General features: G+C 43.3%; 1 protein-coding gene across 1 annotated transcript in view; it reads left to right on the top strand.

The window, feature by feature from the left end:
* Positions 1 to 2,914: 2,914 nt before the first annotated feature.
* LOC112117860 (sodium- and chloride-dependent transporter XTRP3) overlaps positions 2,915 to 22,131 on the top strand; it is a 33,308-nt gene continuing 14,091 nt past the window's right edge. The window contains exons 1-5 of the mRNA XM_024215954.2: positions 2,915 to 3,035; positions 10,000 to 10,140; positions 14,760 to 14,851; positions 16,612 to 16,839; positions 21,797 to 21,907. Of these exons, the coding sequence (XP_024071722.1) occupies positions 2,915 to 3,035; positions 10,000 to 10,140; positions 14,760 to 14,851; positions 16,612 to 16,839; positions 21,797 to 21,907 (693 nt within the window). The remainder of the gene's footprint in view (positions 3,036 to 9,999; positions 10,141 to 14,759; positions 14,852 to 16,611; positions 16,840 to 21,796; positions 21,908 to 22,131) is intronic.

Consider the following 22,131-nt stretch of genomic DNA (forward strand, 5'->3'; position numbering starts at 1 on the left):
CAGATTTTGGATGGCACTTCAGATTCTTAAACCTTGGGTCGAGCGCTGTAGCTATTTTTAGAAATCTCACATCAGTACCTTCTTTGCGTTTTGTCAAATCTGCTGTGAAAGTGTTCTTAAAACAAACGTACTGGGTCATCATCCGAGACTGCTATTTTTTTAACAAGCATCATCAGCATGGAAGCGTGTCCTCTGGAATGGTGGCCGAAGCATGAAGGGGCATATGAATGTTTAGCATAGCTGGCATGTAAATACCTTGCAACGCCAGCTACAAAAGTGCCATGTGAACGCCTGTTCTCACTTTCAGGTGACATTGTAAATAAGAAGCAGGCAGCTGTATCTCCCGTCAATGTAAACAAATTTGTTTGTCTTAGCGATTGGCAGAATAAGAAGTAGGACTGAGTCGACTTGTAGGCACTAAAGTTTTACATTGTTTTGTTTTTGAGTGCAGTTATGTAACCAAAAAAAAAATCTGCATTTGTAAGTTACACTTTCACGATAAAGAGATTGCACTTCAGTACTTGTATGAGGTGAATTGAAAAATACTATTTCTTTTGTTTATCATTTTTACCGTACATATATTTGTAGTCAAAAATAATAATATAAAGTGAGCACTGTGCACTTTGTATTCTATGCTGTAATTGAAATCAATACTGAAAATGTAGAAAAACATCCAAAAATATGTAATAAATTTCAATTGGTATTCTATTGTTATAGGTGCGATTAATCGCAATTCATTTTTTTAGTTAATCGCATGAGTTAACTGTGATTAATTGACAGCCCTATTTAAAACATTTTCGGTAGACGTAAGGCCCAATTCACATTCTACAGCCCAACCGTAAAAGTTGAGGATGCATCTAAAGCATCTAATTCTAAACAGATCAGAGAGAGCATTTCTGTGACCTTATGCATCCGAAGAAGTGGGTTGTAGCCCACGAAAGCTTATGCTCTAATAAATTTGTTAGTCTCTAAGGTGCCACAAGTACTCCTGTTCTTTTTGCGGATACAGACTAACACGGCTGCTACTCTGAAACCTGTGACCTTATGCCTCCATCAAACCTCAGAGCCCATGCCTTTACAGCATTGACAAATTCAAGTTTACTACAAGTTCAAGCTTTGTTTCCTGGGGAAACGAGATTGGTGGTGTTGGTCTGTGTAATGTGAGTGAGGGAGAACCCCCTATATATTTAAAACAATGCAGATGATAATATGCAATTTATGTTCTATAGTAATTGTAATTAACGTTAGTATACAGTATATCTATATGGACCAAATTCTTGTCTCACCTCTGGCAGTGCAAAACAGCCCTAAAACTAGATTCACCTACTCCTTGAGGATTCACACACACCTGGGGGAATTCTCCAGCAGCGTAGAACTAACATACTGGCTCCGATACTGCCATCCCCGCTGACCCTCCACATAGGAACCATAACAAAGAGAAAGGGGAAGAAACCAGGGTGTATTCATCCTGCTGGCACCCCTGATGGCTGGAATAGCCTCTTGGGGCTCAGTGTAGCTAGTGCAAGATAGAGCTGCCCTCAGGATGGTGTAACTCATGCCATGGTTCCAGTGTAGCTCAGCACCAGGATTTCGGGACCAGAGCTGTGGTCCCCAAAACCACTTTTGCCCCCACTCTGGTCTTGTGCTGTGTGCAGCTCCATCAGGCTGGAGGATCTGGTCCCTATATAGCTAGCTAAAATCATCCAGATAGCTGCCTGTGGTCAGTTGAATCAAACAAATAAAAACATTATTTGGAGAACATTTATTTAACTTGCTCAAATCAATGGAAAATAAAATAAACACTGAACTATAAGAGTAATCATAACTACACAGGGCCTGTTGCTGAGACAAAACTTTTAGAAGCGGGTGAAAGTTTAGCCTATGAGAAAGGAGCCCGATCTTCACCGAGCTATGCTGATATACAGCGGCTGAGGATCTTGACCACAATTTTCAAGTACAGCTTACACTTGTGGGTTTTTTGCTTTTCTTATTTTAAATTCAAAGTATTTAAAATTGGGGGTAGATTTTTAGGGCTGATGACAGACTTGGAGACCAAAGTCCTCTATTTAGCCACAGAGTAAGTACAGCAGAGATAGCAGCAAGGCAAGCTTTCTCATACTGCTTCACCCAAAACTCCACAGTCCTGACCTGAAGGGACCATGTTTAGACCGAAGACCATCTTTAGACACCTTTAGTCTCCACACCCATTCAGTCCTATTCATCTCAGCAAGAGGGCCAGCAGTTAGCAGCTTTTGTGATGTCGACTCTCTCCACTAGGAGACCACCTATCTGATTTCATATAGACCACCAGACCTGAGTGACTGTAACCTGAGATATGTTAGGATAGGCATTTGCACATTTCAGTAAGGTCATCTCCACCTTGGAAGCTGACAAATGCGCGTATTTAAACAAACCCTGATTGTGTGGAGACCTCGCTCACTAATTAGTAAATACGAAATGGCCTACTCTCGCCTTGAGCCATGCACACTACTCCCAAAGGAACACGTCACATGTTGGTGGCAAACCTTAAGGAATGAGGATTTTTCAGCTTTCCAAGTCATTTCAGCCATGTGCAGCTGAAAATGTTTTCTGATTTCAACATCAACCCAGCATTCAGCCAAATAAAAACCTAATTCAGATCCTTCCAATGCAAGTTGAAAGCTAAGCAACTGTTCACCCAAAGTGCCCATTTTATAGTTCTGTGTGTGTGTGCGTGTGTCTATAATCTATTTACCAGCATTCCTACTTCACTATGTGCCTGTTAATAAGATTAGTAATTAAAAAGCTTGATAGCAATTGGCAAGCATACTCCCCTCTCAGTTGGGTTGGCTTTGAGTCTCAGGCAGGGCTTTGAAGAGCATCTGAAGGAGTGAAGTCAAGAACCCTTTGCTGAAATCTGTGCTTGAAAGTGCAAATGGAAAAACCCCGGCCATTATGGGACAATCCCTTACAGTTTATTTTTGCCTGCATTTCTTATGCAGTGGGGCTGGGAAATGTTTGGAGATTTCCATATTTATGTCAGATGTACGGAGGAGGTAAGTGCAGTTTGTTTCTTGATTCCCTCTCAGAAGGGTACAGACGTGGAATGTTAAATATTTTTAAACCAAAAGTATGTCCATGTCAGTATCCCATTCATCTGATCGTTTTTTATATTCACTGGAGGGGGAGTTCTTTAGATTATATAGGCAAGAGACATAAAATGTATCAGCAGACCATCTCTAGCTACAGAGACGTTATACATCTTTATTTTATTTCACATTGCTTTCCATTGTGTCTCCCGTGTAACCCTTTTTCCTGAGTACCGCCCCAATTCAATACAATACTATTCCTTCCCAACTGAGCTCTGAAAACACAAGGAGGAACACTGTTTTGTATAAGAGAGAAGGTTCCTATGGTGCTGATTTTTTAATTCCCCTGCTAAATTACTTTCAGGGCATCAGAAGCTGGTTCAGTTCCTTATAGATTTACATATTTGGATCCAAAAATGCTACTGAGAAGGGAAGAGATTTACATTGATTTAATTAAGGGATTAATAATAGCCATTCAAACTGCTGCTGTTAATGCAGTTCTGTTATATAAGGCTTAATTTTAAAGGGTTGATAACTTGGCTGCAAAGTTGCCTGGAAGTTGGCAGAAACTCCTTAGGCAACGGGATTGCTACAGCTAAAATCTCACAAGAGGCTTTGGAAATGTAGATTAAACTGGTTTTGGTTCAAAAAGAGTTCTCTGGCTGGGATGCTGGTTTTTTTCACCCGCTCCAAACTAAACAAAAAAATGTCAGAAATAGACATAAACCCAGAGTCAGTTGCTTTTCTGCACTTAGAAATCAAAGATCAGATTATTAGGTTAATTATAGAGAAAACTTACCACCAGTTCTAATAGGCAAATACCTATTATTGTGTAGGGCTGACTATGTGGTTGACACGCTGACTAGCCTTAAAGAAGCTCCAGTAAGGTTCCTAGGACAGTTCTATTCAGTTTCTTTATGCTGCATCCATCACCGTAGTACCTGAATCCCTAGCACCTGTCACATGTGGTTCTTTCTGCCCTTCACCCTTTTTCTTCCCAGGAGAAAAACTGTTTGCAGATTTTTAAACTCTTTTTTTAACTTTGGTTCGAACACAAGTTTTAAACCCACTTGCACGAGGCACTCAATGTGTGCTGGGAGCTGGAGCAATTGTTTAAATTAATTTCTAGATAGATTAGATTAGATATGCCATAAGGGCCAGGTCCAAAGCTTTCTGAAGTCAGTGGGATTCTTTCCATTTATTTCAATGGGCTTTGGATCAGGGCCTAACTTAGCATTTAGATATTGCAAGTGGTTGATGCTGTATAGAAATGTAAACTAGGATATATTAGCTAGAGAGATGATCTATAATTCCTGCTAAATTCTCAATTACAAATGTTTCAGAAGGCTACCATCTTCCTCCTTGAAAGTGATGCCAGAACATTGCCTTTTAATATTTTTTTAAAATTTAATTGCACATTATGTACACATTTATAAATTGTGTCTAACCCATTGCAGACAATTTTCCTGTCCGCCCAGCAGAGATGTTCTAAAGGGCAGTTAGACTCAAGTATGAGGCTTTTTACTCTACTGTAACAAGATTAGCTTTCTAAGTTTCTCTTATCGAGCCCTGCAGCTGTAAATCTTTACAGCACACACAAGTGTACCTTTGATCAATGCCTCCAGCCCAAAGAGAAAAAAAAATCACCACCCAGCAACATGGATTTTCTGCAAAGTATGGTTTTCAGGGACCTAAATGAACAGCCTTATAACTTCAGCTGACTGCTGCATTTTCCCCCATTAGTATTATTGTGTAGGGCTGACTATGTGGTTGACACGCTGAAACACAAAAATAAAATCATTCCCTGCCCTGAAGAGCATAGTCTAAAAGTTCTTACCACAGGTATCTATAAGATACAATAGCCGTCCAAACTTTAAAACCAATTATCTTCCTTCTTGTAAATGTATTCACTGCTTATCCTCTCTTTTATCCAGAGGGCTTGAACTGGGCAACACAGATATGAACCAGTTCTTTCTAGAGAGCATCACAGTTATTGTTCTGTGGTTTGAATAACATATCAGTTAAGATGCCTATTAACTTTTAAGACAGTTCTTTGGCAGCTAACCCATGTATAAATGAGATTATCAAATTAAAGATACAGTGGAACTTGTTTATAGTGAACTCAGATATAGGGACAATCATACTTAATAGATACAGACCCAAGACACAGAGGGGCAGAGCCTCATTTGGAACAAATCATCCAAGCACCATTGACTTTAATGAAGCGATGCTGATTTACATCTGCTGATGAGCTGGCCCAAGGTTTAACTTTGAATCCAGAACTGAGCTGCCCCAGAGTTCACAGGGTGTTTGGATCTGGGATCTTGGTTCAGCTCATTCTAAAGAGAGGGGCTGGATGCAAAGTTTGGATCCAAACATGACCAAAGTTGGGGGGGGGGGTTGGATTTGGGCTTTTGGTTCTGCCCCAGCTCTCGTTCGTTGTGAAGTAGAATAAAAGTCCCTAATTATTTCACTGTGTTACAACATGGCAAACTGCAAATCCAGATATAGTGAAGCTGTCTGGTGAAAAAAAGGACTTCACAAAGGGTCTGATCCTGATTCCCTTGAAGTCAACAGCAAAACTCCCAGGGGGTTCACTGGGGTTTGATTGGGTGTTATAAAAGGTCCCCACTGAATATGTAAGGACTGTTAAGTCTCTGATAACTCCCTTTCAAACTGGGGAGTTATCTAACATAAGAGGCAAACAAAGGGGTTGTTAATAAAAGCATAGCCAGGAGGTATAAAATTAATTCCCTGAATAATACGGATTATTGCTCAGTGTTCATTTCAACTTCTTTGCAAGTAACTGAGCAGAGCCCATTGCAAGGAATGTTAATGCTGGAGATTAAATTCCAAATAATAGATATTTACGTAAATATTTTGGCTTGCTGTTAAAACCAGGAAAGGCTTCTCAAAAAAATCTGTTTTTGACTTAGTCAGCAGGTCTTTCTGAGGTGATCTCAAAGTCAAAGGCAGGGGCTTTTTACAGGAGAAACCTGCAGTGGGGGACACCCCATTCAAGTACCATATGGTACTGTTGAGCCACCCCATTATAATAGAATCTCTCTGTTCCTCCCCCTCTTTGCCCCCTGCAAGGAACCAAGTCTGCCTGTCTTTCTGTCTGTCTTCCCCTTTGCAAAGACCTTGTCTGTTTCACACACAAAGCGGGGAGTGAGCACATCAATATTTCCTCTCTGATGATCTATAAATGCCCAAGTGCAATTTATAGTGTTAGGTTGGATCCAGGGAACTTGATCCAGCCTGTAAGTTTACATACTCACCTCGCCCCCATTAGTTACAGTTAAGAACTGGGGTGAATCAGGAATCTTTACCATGCCAATCCTAAACAAAGGCATTCAAAGCTGACTTGGTAAAAGTGTGTAAGAGTGAGGGACTCCAGTTAAGGAATTTTAGCGCTTCTGGTTTCAACCAAAACCCAATTAACAGGTGTAGCCTAATTCTTTAAACGTCCAAGCCTTGCTGAGATATCCTTTTGTACCCCGTTTTTTGCAGGGTAGGCTCAGCTATCTCAGTGGAACCTTGCTGGTCAGCAGCTCACACTTGTAAGTGCATCTTCCCCCTGCTACTGCTTCTTCTGGTGCTGCACAGGTCACATCCTGTGCGGGGTTGAGCTCTCCGAATTCCCACAGACTTTAATGGGAGTGGAGGGTGCTCAGCATCTCTCAGACAATGTGATTCAAGAAACTAAGCAAGGCTTTGTCAGCAAAATAAGATACCAATCAATGTAAGATTCACATTATGTTGGGTTATGATGGGGAGAAGGAAACTGAACGAACTGGGGGTAGTATGGAATGTGGAAGGGTATGTGCAGACAGCCATTCCAGCAAGTTCCAGTTCCAACCACTGTTCTGAGGTCTAACCTGCATCATAAACACCGCCACACTCGCACCTTCCTAGTCCTACCGGCTGAGGTCACTTTTATTCTAGCTTCCATCACTCCCAAATTCAGTATAACATCAATTAGTGATTTCTTCTGGTGGCTTCCCCTATTGTCTTTCTGGGATAGTAAAGAAAGAACTCCATCTGATTCAGGTAAATGCACACCAAAGATGTATCCGCCTGTTCCCCCATCTATAATACCTAAAGCTTCTCTTCCGTTGTCAGTATAATTGTGTTCCTGATGTTCATAGCTCATACAGGGAAAGTAATTTATTTAATGACACATGATTGCCACCTCAAAACCAATATGCAGAAGTATCACATGCTAACTTTATTTGCAGGCTAGGACGGTGATGCATCAGACATCTGATGATGCCAGTAACTCTTTGATACACTTAAAGGCATGACTATAGGTCCTGGAGAGATCATCACCACTCTTTCCCCTTACATACAGTGGTTGGATAAACAGAGTTTGGCTCAGCATGCAGTGATGATTCCACAGTAGCTTTAAAATCTCTACAGCGCCGCACAGAACCAAATTATTTTACTAGCAGGACAGTTAGAGTTACCAACTCAGAGTACTTGAAAACAATAGGACTTCTAGTACCAATAGCTACACAAATCGTCTTCAGTGTTGGGTCTGAGAGCATACAGGCAAACTATGCACTTGGCAAAATTTTGGCTAATTGCCTTGCTCTTTAATCTGATGCTTTTTCCAATACCCATTACCTCGTTGAACAGAGTAACATACTACGGGCCTGATCCAAAGCCCATTCAAGTCAACGGGCAAGACTCCTTTTAACGTCAGTGGACTTTGGATCAGGCCCTATAACAATAAAAACATGTAATACTTCAGCAACATCCACTACAGTTTTGTTCTTTGATCGCTTACCAGTTTTCACAATTTTTTGAGCCTTCTCTCCCCTGGAGCGTATGATATCCCCTTGCCCCCTTAATCACATACATCAGCAGTAATGGTGACTGTACATACAGTGACACAGTATCTTGTTAGTCTTTCAGAACGCAGGGCTGGATTTAAGAATTAGGGCCCAGAGGGCAAATGAACTGGGTGTGTGCGTGCAAAGGTACAGCCTGGCATGGAGTTTAAGCGGTTTCCCTGGGGGCGGGGAATAGCAGCAGTGCAGGAGCTGGAAATCAGAAGCATGGGTTAGAACTGGAGGGTGAGCTTGAGAGGAGAGCGTGATGCAGGGGTGGAGGTGGCAGACCAGGGCTGGACTGGAGGATGCAGGCAAACCATGTAATGTCCTTTTGGCGGCTCACAAAATCCAGCACCCCTGGGTTTAACGGAACTTATGTGTAGAAAGAGAATCCAACCCATTTTGTGGGTATTTGGGGATTAGACTTTCTATAGTTAATTTAAAAATCAAACATTGCCTTGGTTTTGTGCTTCTTTTTCTTTTATCAGTAAAAATGCCCTAGTGTAGACAAGGCCACACAGTGGTGTATCGTGATTGTTCTGCTGAACTGGAGACTGGGCCTGGTGCTGAGATGTGGCTTGAGTCTAGATCAGGGGTGGGCAAACTATGGCACGTGGGCTGCATCCGGCCCACCAGTCATTTTAATCCGGCCCTCAAATTCATGCTGGGGAGTGGGGTCTTGGCTTTTCCCCGCTCTGGCACTCCAGCTGGGGAGCAGGGTCAGGGGCCACTCCTGGAAGCAGTGACATGTCCCCCCTCCAGCTTCTATGCGTAGGGGCAGCCAGGGGGCTCGGCTCTGCACACTGCCCCCACCCCAAGCGCCGCAGCCAATGGGAGCTGCAGGTGCGGCACCTGCAGACGGGGCAGCACGCAGCAGAGCCGCCTGGCCGGGCCTCTGCATAGGAGCCGGAGGGCGGACATGCCACTGCTTCCAGGAGCCGCTTGAGATAAGCATCGCCCAGAGCCTGCACCCCTGAGCCACCCCCCCCGTGCCCCAACCCCCTGCCCTGATCCCCCTCCCGCCCTCTGAACCCCTCAGTCCAAGCCTGGAGCACTCTCCTGCACCCCAAGCCCCTCATCCCCAGTCCCATCCCAGAGCCTGCACCCCCAACCAGAACCCTCACCTCTCCCCGGTGCCCCCACACCCTGTTCCAGCCCTGATCCCCCTCCTGCCCTCCGAACCCCTCAGTCCCAGCACCCTCCTACACCCCAAACCCCATGAGCATTCATGGCCCGCCATACAATTTCCTTACCCAGATGTGGCCCTCTGGCCAAAAAGTTTGCCCACTCCGGTCTAGATAGTCTCACGTTTGCAACATGCTTTATTGGTGTAGCACCCTCATATTGCTGCTGGTTGGCATCATCACTGAGGTATAAAAAATTTGTCTGCTCAAGTCAGCCTAAGACGACTCTTCCACCTCTTAATGAGATGACATCACATTTAGGATTTTGTTGAATCAGTCACGCTGGTGACCTGCATGAAGCTGCAGGTGCAGCTGGGATCCTAACACAGCAATCATCAGCAATATATTGTCATCTGGAAGACAACTGTTTGGCCCAAGATCCATCATGTAGCAATTACAGGCTAATCATCAAGGACAGAGAACATGCTGAATCTCATTATGGACTAGCTTCAGCAGTTCCATAGCTTGTCACTTTTATCACTAGTTTATGGCTGCACAAGCAGTGGGAATTGCATACAAGGGTGAATGGATGAGCATACAAAGGTGTACATGCATGGATGTGGTACATGAATAGGTGTGCATGTATGGATCTGTATGCGTGGCTGTTCATATCATTAATGGTGAGCCATCTAATGACAGAGCGGTGTTATTAAAACTGTATTTGAAGTCTCAAAAGTAATCAGGGCTGCCCGGGGGGGGGGGGGGGGGGGGGGGAAGGGGGGGCAGGCTCCGGGCTCCACAGGAGCCCCCACGAGAATATAGTATTCTATAGTATTGCAACTTTTTTTTATGGAAGGGGCCCCCAAAATTGCTTTGCCCCAGGCCCCCTGAATCCTCTGGGCGGCCCGGAAAGTAATAGCTCATTTCTCTCATTTGCTTGTTAAATGCTTTCTTTTGTTTCTCCTACAGGGGGATTTTTAATCCCATATCTCATCATGTTAATTGTAGAAGGGATGCCTTTGCTATACCTGGAGTTGGCAGTGGGACAGCACATGCGCCAGGGGAGCATAGGAGCGTGGAAAATCATAAGCCCCTACCTCAGCGGGGTTGGTACGTTCTTAATTCACGAACAGGGTTATTTTGAACTCCTAGCTGACTTTTGGGGATTCCTATGAGTTTTTGCATGAAATATAATTTAGAGCAGGAAATGGACAAGAATTGGGGTATTTATGGGATATAAAATGAAATGGGCAATATACAAATAAAATCAGAGTTCTGATCAAAGTCATGGATCCCTGGGTAATTAGCGAAAAGAGCTGTGCTAAAGTACGTGCAATGAACTTTAGTTTCCCCCAGAGCACAGGTTATAATACTTATAATACTTCACACGTATATAGCACCCTACGTATTGAGAATCTCAGAACACTTTGCAAACATTATATAATTAAGCTTCATAACACGCCCGTAAAGGAGGCAAATATTATCCAGAGTTTCTACACAGTGAACTGAAGCACAGAGAGGTTAAGTGACTTATTCTGTGTCACACAGGGAGTCATTGGCAGAGCCAGGCACAGAAGCCAGGGATTCTTGCTTCCCTGACCCCTGCTGCCTCCCACACGTATGTGGCATTGACTGAACAACCTGCGAGGAGCTGAGAGTGGCCATCAAATCTCAAAAGAGCACACTGTTTGCCATTGTGTTTTGCTGCTGTGTCACAATACAACATTTCAGCCACTTCCGTCCATGTCACTGGCTTATACTGTAAGATGGTGATATATAGCAAAGCCTGAAATGACTTCTCACATCTGTAGCACCTCCCAGGCCCTGTGCTATTGAACATTTTTATCAATGAGCTGGAAGAAAATATAAAATCAGCACTGACAAGTTTGCAGATGACACAAAGATTGGCGTAGTGGTAAATAATGAAGAGGACAGGTCACTGGTACAGAGCGATCTGGCTTGCTTGATGAGCTGGGTGCAAGCAAATCATATGTATTTTAAAACAGCTCAATTTAAATGTATAGATCTAGGAACAAAGAATGCAGGCCATACTTACAGGAGGGGGGACTCTAGTCTGGGAAGCAGTGACTCTGAAAAAGATTTGGGGGTCATGGTGAATAATCAGCTGAATACGAGCGCCCAGTGTGACACTGTGGCCAAAAAGGCTAATGTGATCTTTGAATGCATAAACAGAGGAATCTTGAGTAGGAGAAGAGAGGTTATTTTACCTCTGTATTTGGCACTGGTGCAATCGCTAATGGAATACTGTGTCCAGTTCTGGCACCCACAATTCAAGAAGGATGTTGATCAGTTGGAGAGGGTTCAGGGAAGAGCCATAAGAATGATGAAAGAATTAGAACATATACCTAATAGTGCTAGACTCAAGGAGCGCCATCTATTTAGCTTGACAAACGTGTAGGTTAAGTGGTCACTTGATCATAGTCTATAAATGCTGACATGGGGAACAAATATTTGATAATGAGCTCTTCCATCTAGCAGACAAAGGTATAACATGATCCATTGGCTGGAAGTTGAAGCCAGACAAATTCAGACTGGAAGTAAGGTGTACATATTTAACAGTGAGGGTAACTAATCCTTGGAACAATTTTCCAAGGGTCATGGTGGATTTTCCATCACTGGCAACTTTTAAATCAAAATTGAAGGTTTTTCTAAAAGATCTGCTCAAGGAATTATTTTGAGGAAGTTCCATGACCTGTGTTATACAGGAGGTCAGACTAGATGAACACAATGGTCCCTTCGGGCCAAATCTCTGAATCTATTAAGCCAAGGATCAGAAAAGCACTTTACAAGCATTAATAAATCAAACTTCATTACTTGCCTGTGAGGTAGGGAAGGATTGTCTCCATTTTGCGGAAACTGAACCATGGAAAGTCAATGGCAGAACCCAGCACCAGAACCCAGATCTCCGGCCTGCCTGTTTGGTGTTTTAACAACAAGATCATCCTCCTGACAAGCTTAAGGAAATACATCACAACAACAAAACAATGCACCAATTTACTACTCTCATCCTTCAACATAGGCCAGTAACTGAACTAATCCATCTAAAAATAGCCTAAATTGCCCTTCTAGCCTAAACTACCTCCAGTTCATTTGAACATGAATTGTTCATCTCTAAAATGGTGTTGAATATTCACGTAAGTGACCAAAGTTCAGGCTCAACTCCTGCATGCCCTTGAAAGAAGAGAGATTTCAATGGCAAGAATGCGTCACGTGCAGTAAAACAATAAATATGTAACTGTGTTGTTTGTGTGCAGGAAGGAGTTACAGCACTCTTCCTAGATACCAGGTAAAAACTTGGCATTGCTACCACGGAGGTTTCTTGCAAAGGGTCTAGTTCTAGGATGAAAAGCTCCTTCTTTTACCTGATATTTGATTTACATTTGTGCAGTACAGTAGAGTACTTGACAATCTGATGTGTATCAACAACCTGGGTTCTGAGAATACTATAGTTATGACATGAACACCATGGCGGGAGAGATACCAGATGCTTCCTGTGTGACAGAGATCTAAGAATTTGCCCCTGTTGCTAACGCCTGTTCAGCTGCACCTGTGTTAGCAATGCCAGATGCTCTAGCGTAGGTGTGCTGGCACCATGCCAGTTAGCCCTGCTCTGCACAGGGTTACATGACACAATACTGAAAATGCCAGTGGCAGCTAGCAGTCCTTTCACACTAGGGCTCCCAGCATAGCTAACATGGGGAGCGCATAATGGGTGTTAGCAAAGGTGCGAAATGATGAGAGAACTTTCCCAGTGGTCTCCAACCTTTTTACACACAAGATCACTTTTTGAATTTAAATGCAATCCGGGATCTACCCCGCCCCTTCCCCGAGGCCCTGCCTCTTCCCAAGGCCCCGCCCCACTCACTCCATCCTCCCCTTCCTCCATCACTCGCTCTCGCCCACCCTCACTCACTTTCACCGGGCTGGGCTAGGAGGTTGGGGCTCGGGAGGGGGTGCAGGCTCTGGGCTGGGGCCGACGGGTTTGGAGTGTGGGAGGGGACTCCAGGCTGAGCCTGGGGCAGGGTGTTGGGGTGTAGGAGGGGGTGAGGGGTGAAAGCTCTGGGAGGGAGTTTGGGTGCAGGAGGGGGCTCTGGGCTGGGGCAGAGTGTTGGGGTGCAGGAGGGGGCATGGGGTGCTGGCTCTGGTAGGGGGCTCAGGGCTGGGGGGGGGGAGGAGTGCGGACTCCCAGTGGGTGGCGCTTACCTTGGGCAGCTCCCAGGCAGTGGTGCAGCAGGGCTAAGGCAGTTTCCCTGCCTGCCCCGATCCCACGCCGCTCCGAGAGGGGAACATGTGGCTCTGCATGCTGCTCCTGCCTGCAAGCATCGCCCCCACAGCTCCCGTTGGCCATAGGTCCCCGTTCCCAGCCAATGGGAGCTGCAGGGGCAGTGCTTGCAGGCAGGAGCAGCGCGCGGAGACCCCTGCCCCCACCAGGGACCGCAGGGGCGTGCTGGCTGCTTCCGGGAGCAGCATGGGGCCAGGATAGGCAGGGAGCCTGCCTTAGCCCCACTGCGCCGCTGGACTTTTAGCGCACAGAGATCGTGATCGACTGTCAGAGGCTCCAGGATTGACCAGTTGGTCGTGATCTACCGGTTGGCAGAGTGTAGGGATTTTGCCACTGATTTGCATGGGAGCGGGATCATTCCTTTCAATTGTGACACTCTGGTAAATGCTGCTGGCTCTCTCTTCTAATCCACAGCATGAGGAAACCATCCTAGTTCAATTGGCAAAAATAAGGGCGGGGGTCTCAGATTCTGTCCACACTACAATTTTTAACTGAGTTTGTAACCTTGAAATGGGCTAATTGGCTCTAAACATGCATTTTTTTTTATCCACCTGCCACATGGTTAATCAGGCACTTAGTAACCACAGCAGTTTACACTAAAGTGAACATATGTCCCAATATTCCCCTGACAGTTCCTGGTTTTCACATGTCCTGGTGTTCTAGGAATATTTTGGGGACACCTGAATTATCCCAATTCCTCATTTTATCAGTCAAAATGTTTGTTCAAGAGGTGTTTCTGTCCACAGGAGAATTTACTGTGCATTTACCAGAGATGGCAAGTCCTGGGGACTGAGAGTTTAGTGTTTAACAGTGTTTAGAGTGAAGAGAAATTAAATGAGGGTTGGCACCAGCAAACTGTTCTTTGGCTTAAAGTGAATGATAATGACACTTGTTCAGTGTTTCATGATAGATTCACTTAGAACAGAATTACCAGGAAATATCCTCCACTGCAAGAAATGGCTCTATCTAGTCAGAAGTTCACAGTAGCAATACCAGCACTTTAAAAAAAGGGTACTTTTGTGGTGACACATGTAGAGTCTGTCAGAAAATATGGTCCCTTTAGCTAACAGTGTTTCACCCCTACTAAAGGTGTAGGATGGCACATGGTCTTCCCATGAGAGGTTCAGAACACTAGTTCTTTGCAGTGTGGACGTCTAACCATGAGTCACTAGGTTGGCTGGTCTCTTTGCCCCTAAGGCATTGCCACTTTCCCAATAGGACAGCTCTAAACCTTAGGCAGCTTCTATCTAGATGGGCTCCTATTTTTCCAGCCTTCTTTTCTGAACCTTTATGTTTCATTGGTGATGGTGATGGTCGTCTGGGAGAGCTAAAATGACTGAAGAAGTGAGTGTGTCATTTTTAAATTCTGCAGTCTGATGTACAGCCAGTTTGCCCTTCCGCTGACTTTCCCTTTTTTCATTCTCAGGCATTGCCAGTGTGGTAGTGTCATTTTTCCTCTCCATGTACTATAACGTTATAAATGCCTGGGCATTCTGGTACCTGTTCCATTCATTCCAGGTGAGTAGAAACACTGATGATCTGCATCGCTAGATAATGACCTAACTTTCTCCAGGGGTGGGCTGGGGCCAAAGTGCTTGGGAATTCTGAAAACATACCTGGCTTGTTTGGCAAAAATATGAGCCAATTTCCAGACAGGTGACACTAGACCAGAGGGGAATCTGCAGTGTGCAGAAGGTATATGAAAACTTAAATTCTGCAGATGCTGATGGGCAGTGAGCTGATAATCAGCACTACAATCTGACCACTGAATGGTCCCTTTTAGAAGTGTATTTATTTGAGTTGCTTATGGTCATCATCAGGCCATGATGACCGACTTCAGAAGCCCTGTCTGGCTAAAGTTTGTTGGCAGCGAACACTTTAAAAGGTAATTAGGTCTCCAAAGGGGGACATTCTTTCACATCCTTGTGAGACCTTTGCTAATCTTTTGATCAACAAAATGAAAATAAAAGCTTTCTGCGATGAACTATGTAGCTTCTCCCAGCAGCACAGAATGGGTGTTTCCAATAAAGAAGTAAATAAGGTTTCATGATGTATCATCTCTGGAGTTTCTGCAGGGACTTAATAAATCTTTATTGTGCACTGACACTTGAACTTGGATAGTGAGGTAATGATTAAGCCGAGTAGCCACTTCCCTGTGACACTGGCACTGAGGCATTATTTGCTTCAGCAGGACTTACAAATGCATAGGACTTGTCCAAAGATATCTGTGACGTGATGTTGTCTTTTACAACGTGCTTTATGTTTCAGAAGTGCTTACTAATGATTAGGGGTATGGAACAGCTTCCATATGAGGAGAGATTAATAAGACTGGGACTTTTCAGCTTGGAAAAGAGATGACTATGGGAGGATATGATTGAGGTCTATAAAATCATGACTGGTGTGGGGAAAGTAAATAATGAAGTGTTATTTACTCCTCATAACACAAGAACTAGGGGTCACCGAATGAAATTAATAGGCAGCAGGTTTAAAATAAACAATAGGAAGAATTTCTTCACACAACCACAGTCAACCTGTGGAACTCTTTGCCAGAGGATTTTGTGAAGGCCAAGACTATAACAGGGTTAAAAAAAACCTAGATAAATTAATGGAGGATAGGTCCATTAATGGCTATTAGCCAGGATGGGCAGGGATGGTGCCAGAAGCTGGGAATGGGCAACAGGGGATGGATCACTTGATGATTACCTGTTCGGTTCATTCCCTCTGAAGCACCTGGCATTGGCCACTGTTGGAAGACAGGATACTGGGCTAGGTGGACCATTGGTCTGACCCAGCATGGCCGTTCTTATGTCAATAGTACCATAAGAAAATGGTAATGTAACCATAATCCAGGGGCAGAGTCTATCTCAGATTAATGCTATTTATTTCTGCGGGACTTAACATCCTAAGAACATTAGCATTCATGGGAATTTCCACAAACATCCCCAGCCCTTACTCCTGTGACTAGTCCCAGTACATCACTGGTATGAGCTGAAGAGAAGGAGATGATGAAAATGAAAGAACAACATCACTGCATGTATGTCGACTTCCTGCTATTAGATATAAATATGTCAGCGAGGTTACTCATGGGAGTAAGAGCTGCAGGATCTGTCCCAGAGTCCCCATACATCTACAGCACAATACGCCCCTGGCTTCCTTGAACTGTCACTTTGCACAATACCTTTTCTCTTCCCACCATGCCTCATCAAGATACTAAAGCTCTGAAAATCCCTGCTACATGCTTAACTTTTGCAACTTTTGCATTTGTTTGGTCCCCAAAGGATCCCTTGCCATGGGCCAGTTGTCCACTGAACAGTAACCACACCGATTATGACGAAGAATGTGCGCAGACCTCGTCTACTCAGTACTTTTGGTACAGGAACACCCTGAACATTTCACCATCCATTGAGGAGTATGGGAGCATCCAGTGGGAGCAAGCGATATGCCTGATCCTGGCTTGGCTGGTGGTCTATCTGTGTATTCTGAGAGGAACAGAGTCTACCGGCAAGGTAAGAGGATAATAACTGTTGATTCAGAGTTAAACCATAATTAGGACTTGCAGAAACCAGCTTTAAGTGATGTTAACTGGAAAAAAACAAACAACTTTTGACAGGCTTTTTAAACCTGGCTGGTTTGAATTCCTCTTCACCAGGGAAACGCAGTTTGACCATTGCCTGAGTGCTCATGCAGGACCATATAGTCTATGTGCGGAGACAGGGCCGTATACTGTATGCACATTGGCACTCAGGCTGACATTTAAAGGCTGATGAATGCATCCAATAGCTTGTACATTGGGAGAGTGTTTGCATAACCTCATTTGGTTCTAACCATGAGTTGTGTAATAAATCGGTGTGTTGTCTACATTCCCACACTACAATCAATAGCTATGCTGCCTACATATCTGGCGTGGGGATATTTGTCTCCAAAACATAGAACACTACCACTTTAGCTAAAAGAGGATCTCTACTAGCTGCAGTAGCTTAAGGCATATAGTCTCTGTGGGCCAGTCTCTGGACAGCAGGCAGCATATTTGTATAAGTGTCATAGAACGTCACAGTTCATCCTGCAGAGGGCAGGGTACACACATTAGCCATTTCATTGCATACTGCCCTCATCTAATAAAAGCCCCTGAGTTCTGTCCCTGTTTACAATGTGGTGGTCCTTGGCATGTGTCATAGTCAAGGACTATGAAGTCTGTTTGCTCATGGAATCACAGGTGTGAGCTGATCAGACATAGACAAAGTATCAGAGGGCACAGGTCAGTATTCTGCTATTAGATATAAACACCAGTGTGATACTGAAGCTCCGTGGCGATCACTTGTGGTGCCGTTATTGAAAAGCTGCCTTTTGACTAGTTTGGAGGAAGAACTTATCTGTGACTCAGACAAAGAAAAAGCAGCTTGTTCTATGGATGATAGGAACTTATAGACTCCATTTGTAAACATACCTTTATGGGAAGGAAAGCAGGAATTACCTCACTTTGTAGTCACTGTTAAATTGGCCTCTTGTGTTAATCCCTTGAATGCCGCATTCAATGAAACTGACTCTCAGCAAATTTAAAACTAATAAAAATTAATACTTTTTCACACAATACACAGTTAGTAGTTAGTGGAACTCATTGACATGTTAACATTCAGAGTAACCTTAGCAAGATTTTAAAAGATTGGACATTTATATGGATAACATGAACATCCAGGTATAATAGTGGTATATAACAATAGTAAGGATTTTTAAAAACCAAGAATTGTCAAAGAGATAGAAAACCCTCATGTTTCAGGCCATTAGCCATCCTCTAACTAATAGAGGTTAGGAGGAAACTTCCCCTGTGGACAGACAGGTTATTCTATAGCTACTTATTTCAGGGTCTCTGGTACCTTCCTCTGAAGCAGCTCGTTCTGGCCTCTGTCCAATCCTATATGGCAATTCCTGTGTTCCATGTGGGAGGCCCGCTTTGAGTGACATTTACTCTGCAGCATCAAAGTTCTAAGAAGTTCTGAGATTTTACAGTCTAGACCCATGGGGCCAAACTGATGCCACTTCGTTAAGCATGCTGCCTTCAATCAGAGCCAGGGCCGGCTCCAGGCACCAGCCTAGCAAGCTGGTGCTTGGGGCGGCACATGGAAGGGGGCGGCACGTCCGGCTCTTCCGCGGCAATTTGGCAGCGGGTCCCTCACTCCCTCTCAGAGGGAAGGACCTGCCGCCGAATTGCCACCAAACAAGCGGCGACAGTAGAATCGCGGCGGAAGTGCCGCAGATCGCGATCGCGGCTGTTTTTTTTTTTTTTTTTTTTGGCTGCTTGGCGCGGCAAAAACCCTGGAGCCGGTCCTGATCAGAGCAGAGCCAGACAGACCCTATTGGAGTAACGTAGGAAAGAAATAACATGTTGTCAGGGTTCCTTCCCCACTCTGAACTCTGGGGTACAGATGTGGGGACCCCCATGAAAGACCCCCCTAAGCTTATTTTTACCAGCTTAGGTTAAAAACTTTCCCAAGGCACAACTTCCACCTTGAACAGTATCGCTGCTATCACCAAGTGATTTAAACAAACATTCAAGGAGGGCCACTTGGAGCCCTACCTTCCCCAAATATCCCCTCAAGCCCCTACACCCCCTTTCCTGGGGAGGCTTGAGAATAATATCCTCACCAATTGCTACAGGTGAACACAGACCCAACCCTTGGATCTTAAGAACAATGAAAAATCAATCAGGTTCTTAAAAGAAGAATTTTAATTAAAGAAAAGGTAAAAGAATCACCTCTGTAAAATCAGGATGGTAAGTACTTTACAGAATAACAAAAGACTCAAGAACACAGAGGATTTCCCCTCTAGGCAAAACCTTAAAGTTACAAAAACAGGGATAAACCTCCCTCTTAGCACAGGGAAAAATTCACAAGCTAAAACAAAAGGTAATCTAACGCATTTCTTTTCTGCTATTACTTACTATTTCTGCAAGACTAGATGCTTAGTTCAGAGATATTTTCCCCTGCCCTGTTTCCTGGCTGGCTCCGACAGACACAGACCATAAACCTTCGCCCACAGATTTGAAAGTATCTTCTCCCCTTATTGGTCCTTTTGGTCAGGTGCCCCCAGGTTATCCTAGCTTCTTAACCCTTTACAGGTAAAAGAGGAATTAACCCTTTACAGGGTAAAGAGGGATTTTATGCTACCCTTAGCTGTATGTTTATGACACATGTCTACTGTTAATCTGTGGGGGGGAGGTCGCCCAGGATTTTTTTTAACCTTACGACAGGATACCCCCAAAAGCTGAAAAAGATCTCCCTCCTGAACCTGTTTTCAGAATAAAGATTAGATTTATATCCTCAAATCGTATTAGACAAGCACAGAAACCCATGGGCACCCAAGAGTATGTAAAATAAAAACAACTTGCTGAACTTGGCTCTATGTGGCAAAGTTAAATACCCAGCCTACTGCATAGGTCCATTGTGGCCATGATATTGACACAGAGTCTGGGTTTGAAAGAAGCTCTGTGTGTATCTTAATTAGAAAAACAGCAGTAAAGTTATGTATTGTGCAATAGACTCAGCTGCTAAGTTATTTGAAACTAATGCATTTACAAGGTTGTTTTTTTTAAATAAGAATGTAAAATAACTTAATAAAAGCTTCTAATGAAGGTGAAGTAGACAAAACACACACTGCGAAAATGCAGGACAGACTTAATGACCTGACCTCTGGTTAAATGACACTTTCAGTAATGGAAGGTCATTTAAATCCCAAGACAGGATTGAGAATTCCACTCTCGTTTCTCAAAAAGAAAAAGTTCCCAAAGGTTTTAGATATCCCTGAAACCTTCAGAAAATTCAGGGTTGTACCACTGCTAAGTGGAGTCAGATAGGGCCTGATCCTGAAACACTGAAGACACCGAAGTTTTGCCATTGACTTAAATGGAAGTAGGATTGAACCTGAAAACAGGATCTGATGCTGAGCACCCACAATTCTTGTTGAAGTCAGTGGGAGTGGAGGATACTCAACATCTGTTAGCCTCAGGTCCTGATGCAGGACTTGGAGTTACATTGATTTTGGGAAACCATGGACTTTTAATGGCCAGATTGTGGAGCCTTAATATCCATGTTGGTGAGCACTTACTTGAGTAGCCCATTTGTTGGAAGAGCACTACTCACGTGATTAAGTGCTCAACAACATGACTCTGGCTCTGAATCAGGACTGAATTTTCTGTGCAGTTATCAAAATTTCAAATGACTCAGTAGCTCCGTGGCTGGGCAAAGAAAGGTTCACTTGCATTATTGTTATTCATTATAAGTAGTATTATACTAGCACCAAGTGGCCCCAAGCAAGAGTGGGGCGCTCCATCGGGCTAGCTGAGGTACAAACGGATAGTGAGAGCTCCAGAGAGCCCTTTCAGGAATTTTCATCGTCTGAGAATTTACTCAAATCTTTGGAAGCTCCAGGAGGCTGGTTTCTGTTTCATAATCACTGAACTGATTTTAGTTTAATTGCACTAAAATTAACTTGGGATAATATGATGAAAATGCTTCATTCCATGTTTATCAGGGTTTACACATCAATTTTTTGGACTCACCATAAGAATACATTCAAAGGGGAATCCATTGGATTGTCCCTTTTTGGGGTTTGTATTTCAAGGAAATTAATATATGGTTCAAAATACAGGCCTGTTCCAAGGTGCATTGTATTGAGTGGGCTGCAGATCAAGTCCCAATCATTTCCTGGTCTAGATAATAATATAAGATGTTATTTGTAAATCTTAAAGTACGTTTAAAATTTGAATTTGCTTGTTACCATTTATGTTGTTACTTTTTGGATTTTTCTTAGACTGGACAATGAAAATTGACTTACTAGTTTCACAGTTTATAGTCAGTTGCCAGTCAATTTTACCCTAGCAAAATGCTGTAAAGTTTGGATTGCAAACACTGCAGAGGAATGTTTATTAATTCTTCTTATTACAATAAAGCATTTCCTTTGTGATTTAAAAAAGAAAATAATGGAAATATTGCCATTAGTCTTAGATTTGTTTTTGTAATACCTAAATTTTGGGCCTAATTTGACCTGAAAGTGCTCATTTAAGGATCAGTATAAGGCAGCAAATGTGATGTTATGAATATTTCATACAGAACAAACAAACATACAGGATTTGCCATACCAGATTAGTACAATGGTCAATATATAGACTGCGACATTGTCTGCAAATGGAGATATGCATGCCTTCAGTGTACCTAAGAATGCAATCCTATTCCAGGAAGGAAATTTCTTTCTGATATACCCCCCTCATTGTCTCTCCCCCTCCCTCACTGCTAATCATTGTAAACTCTGTAGTATGAGGATTGATAACCTTTTCCAATTTTATCTTGATAATGTAACTATAGACATTATTTGACTTCTTCCTTCTTCCTATACCCGTACAGTTCTTGCAAAACAGTAACAGATGCCAGTGCAGATTAACGCTTTAATTAATTTACCTTTTCTTTTGCGCAGGTTGTCTACGTAACAGCTTCTTTGCCATATTTGGTCCTCATCATATACTTAATTAGAGGACTAACACTACATGGAGCTGTGAATGGGCTGATTTACATGTTTACACCAAAGGTACAGAAAATATACACTGAATTTTTAACAAAACTTTATTATAACTGTATAATTTCATACAAAAATAGTAACTTATTTTTATTTAGATTATATTTTGACAATAGTAAGTTAGGTCTGATATTGTATGTATCTAGACTCTTGAGGATACACCACTATATCACCAATGAGTTATTAGCTTCCTCATCCAGGAAAAGAAGTGTCCTATCAAACCTGAGCTGTGTTGT

This window comes from Terrapene carolina, unplaced genomic scaffold (assembly GCF_002925995.2).
Source record: "Terrapene carolina triunguis isolate 2854851 unplaced genomic scaffold, T_m_triunguis-2.0 Scaffold34029, whole genome shotgun sequence".
In the NCBI taxonomy this organism is placed as follows: Eukaryota; Metazoa; Chordata; order Testudines; family Emydidae; genus Terrapene; species Terrapene triunguis.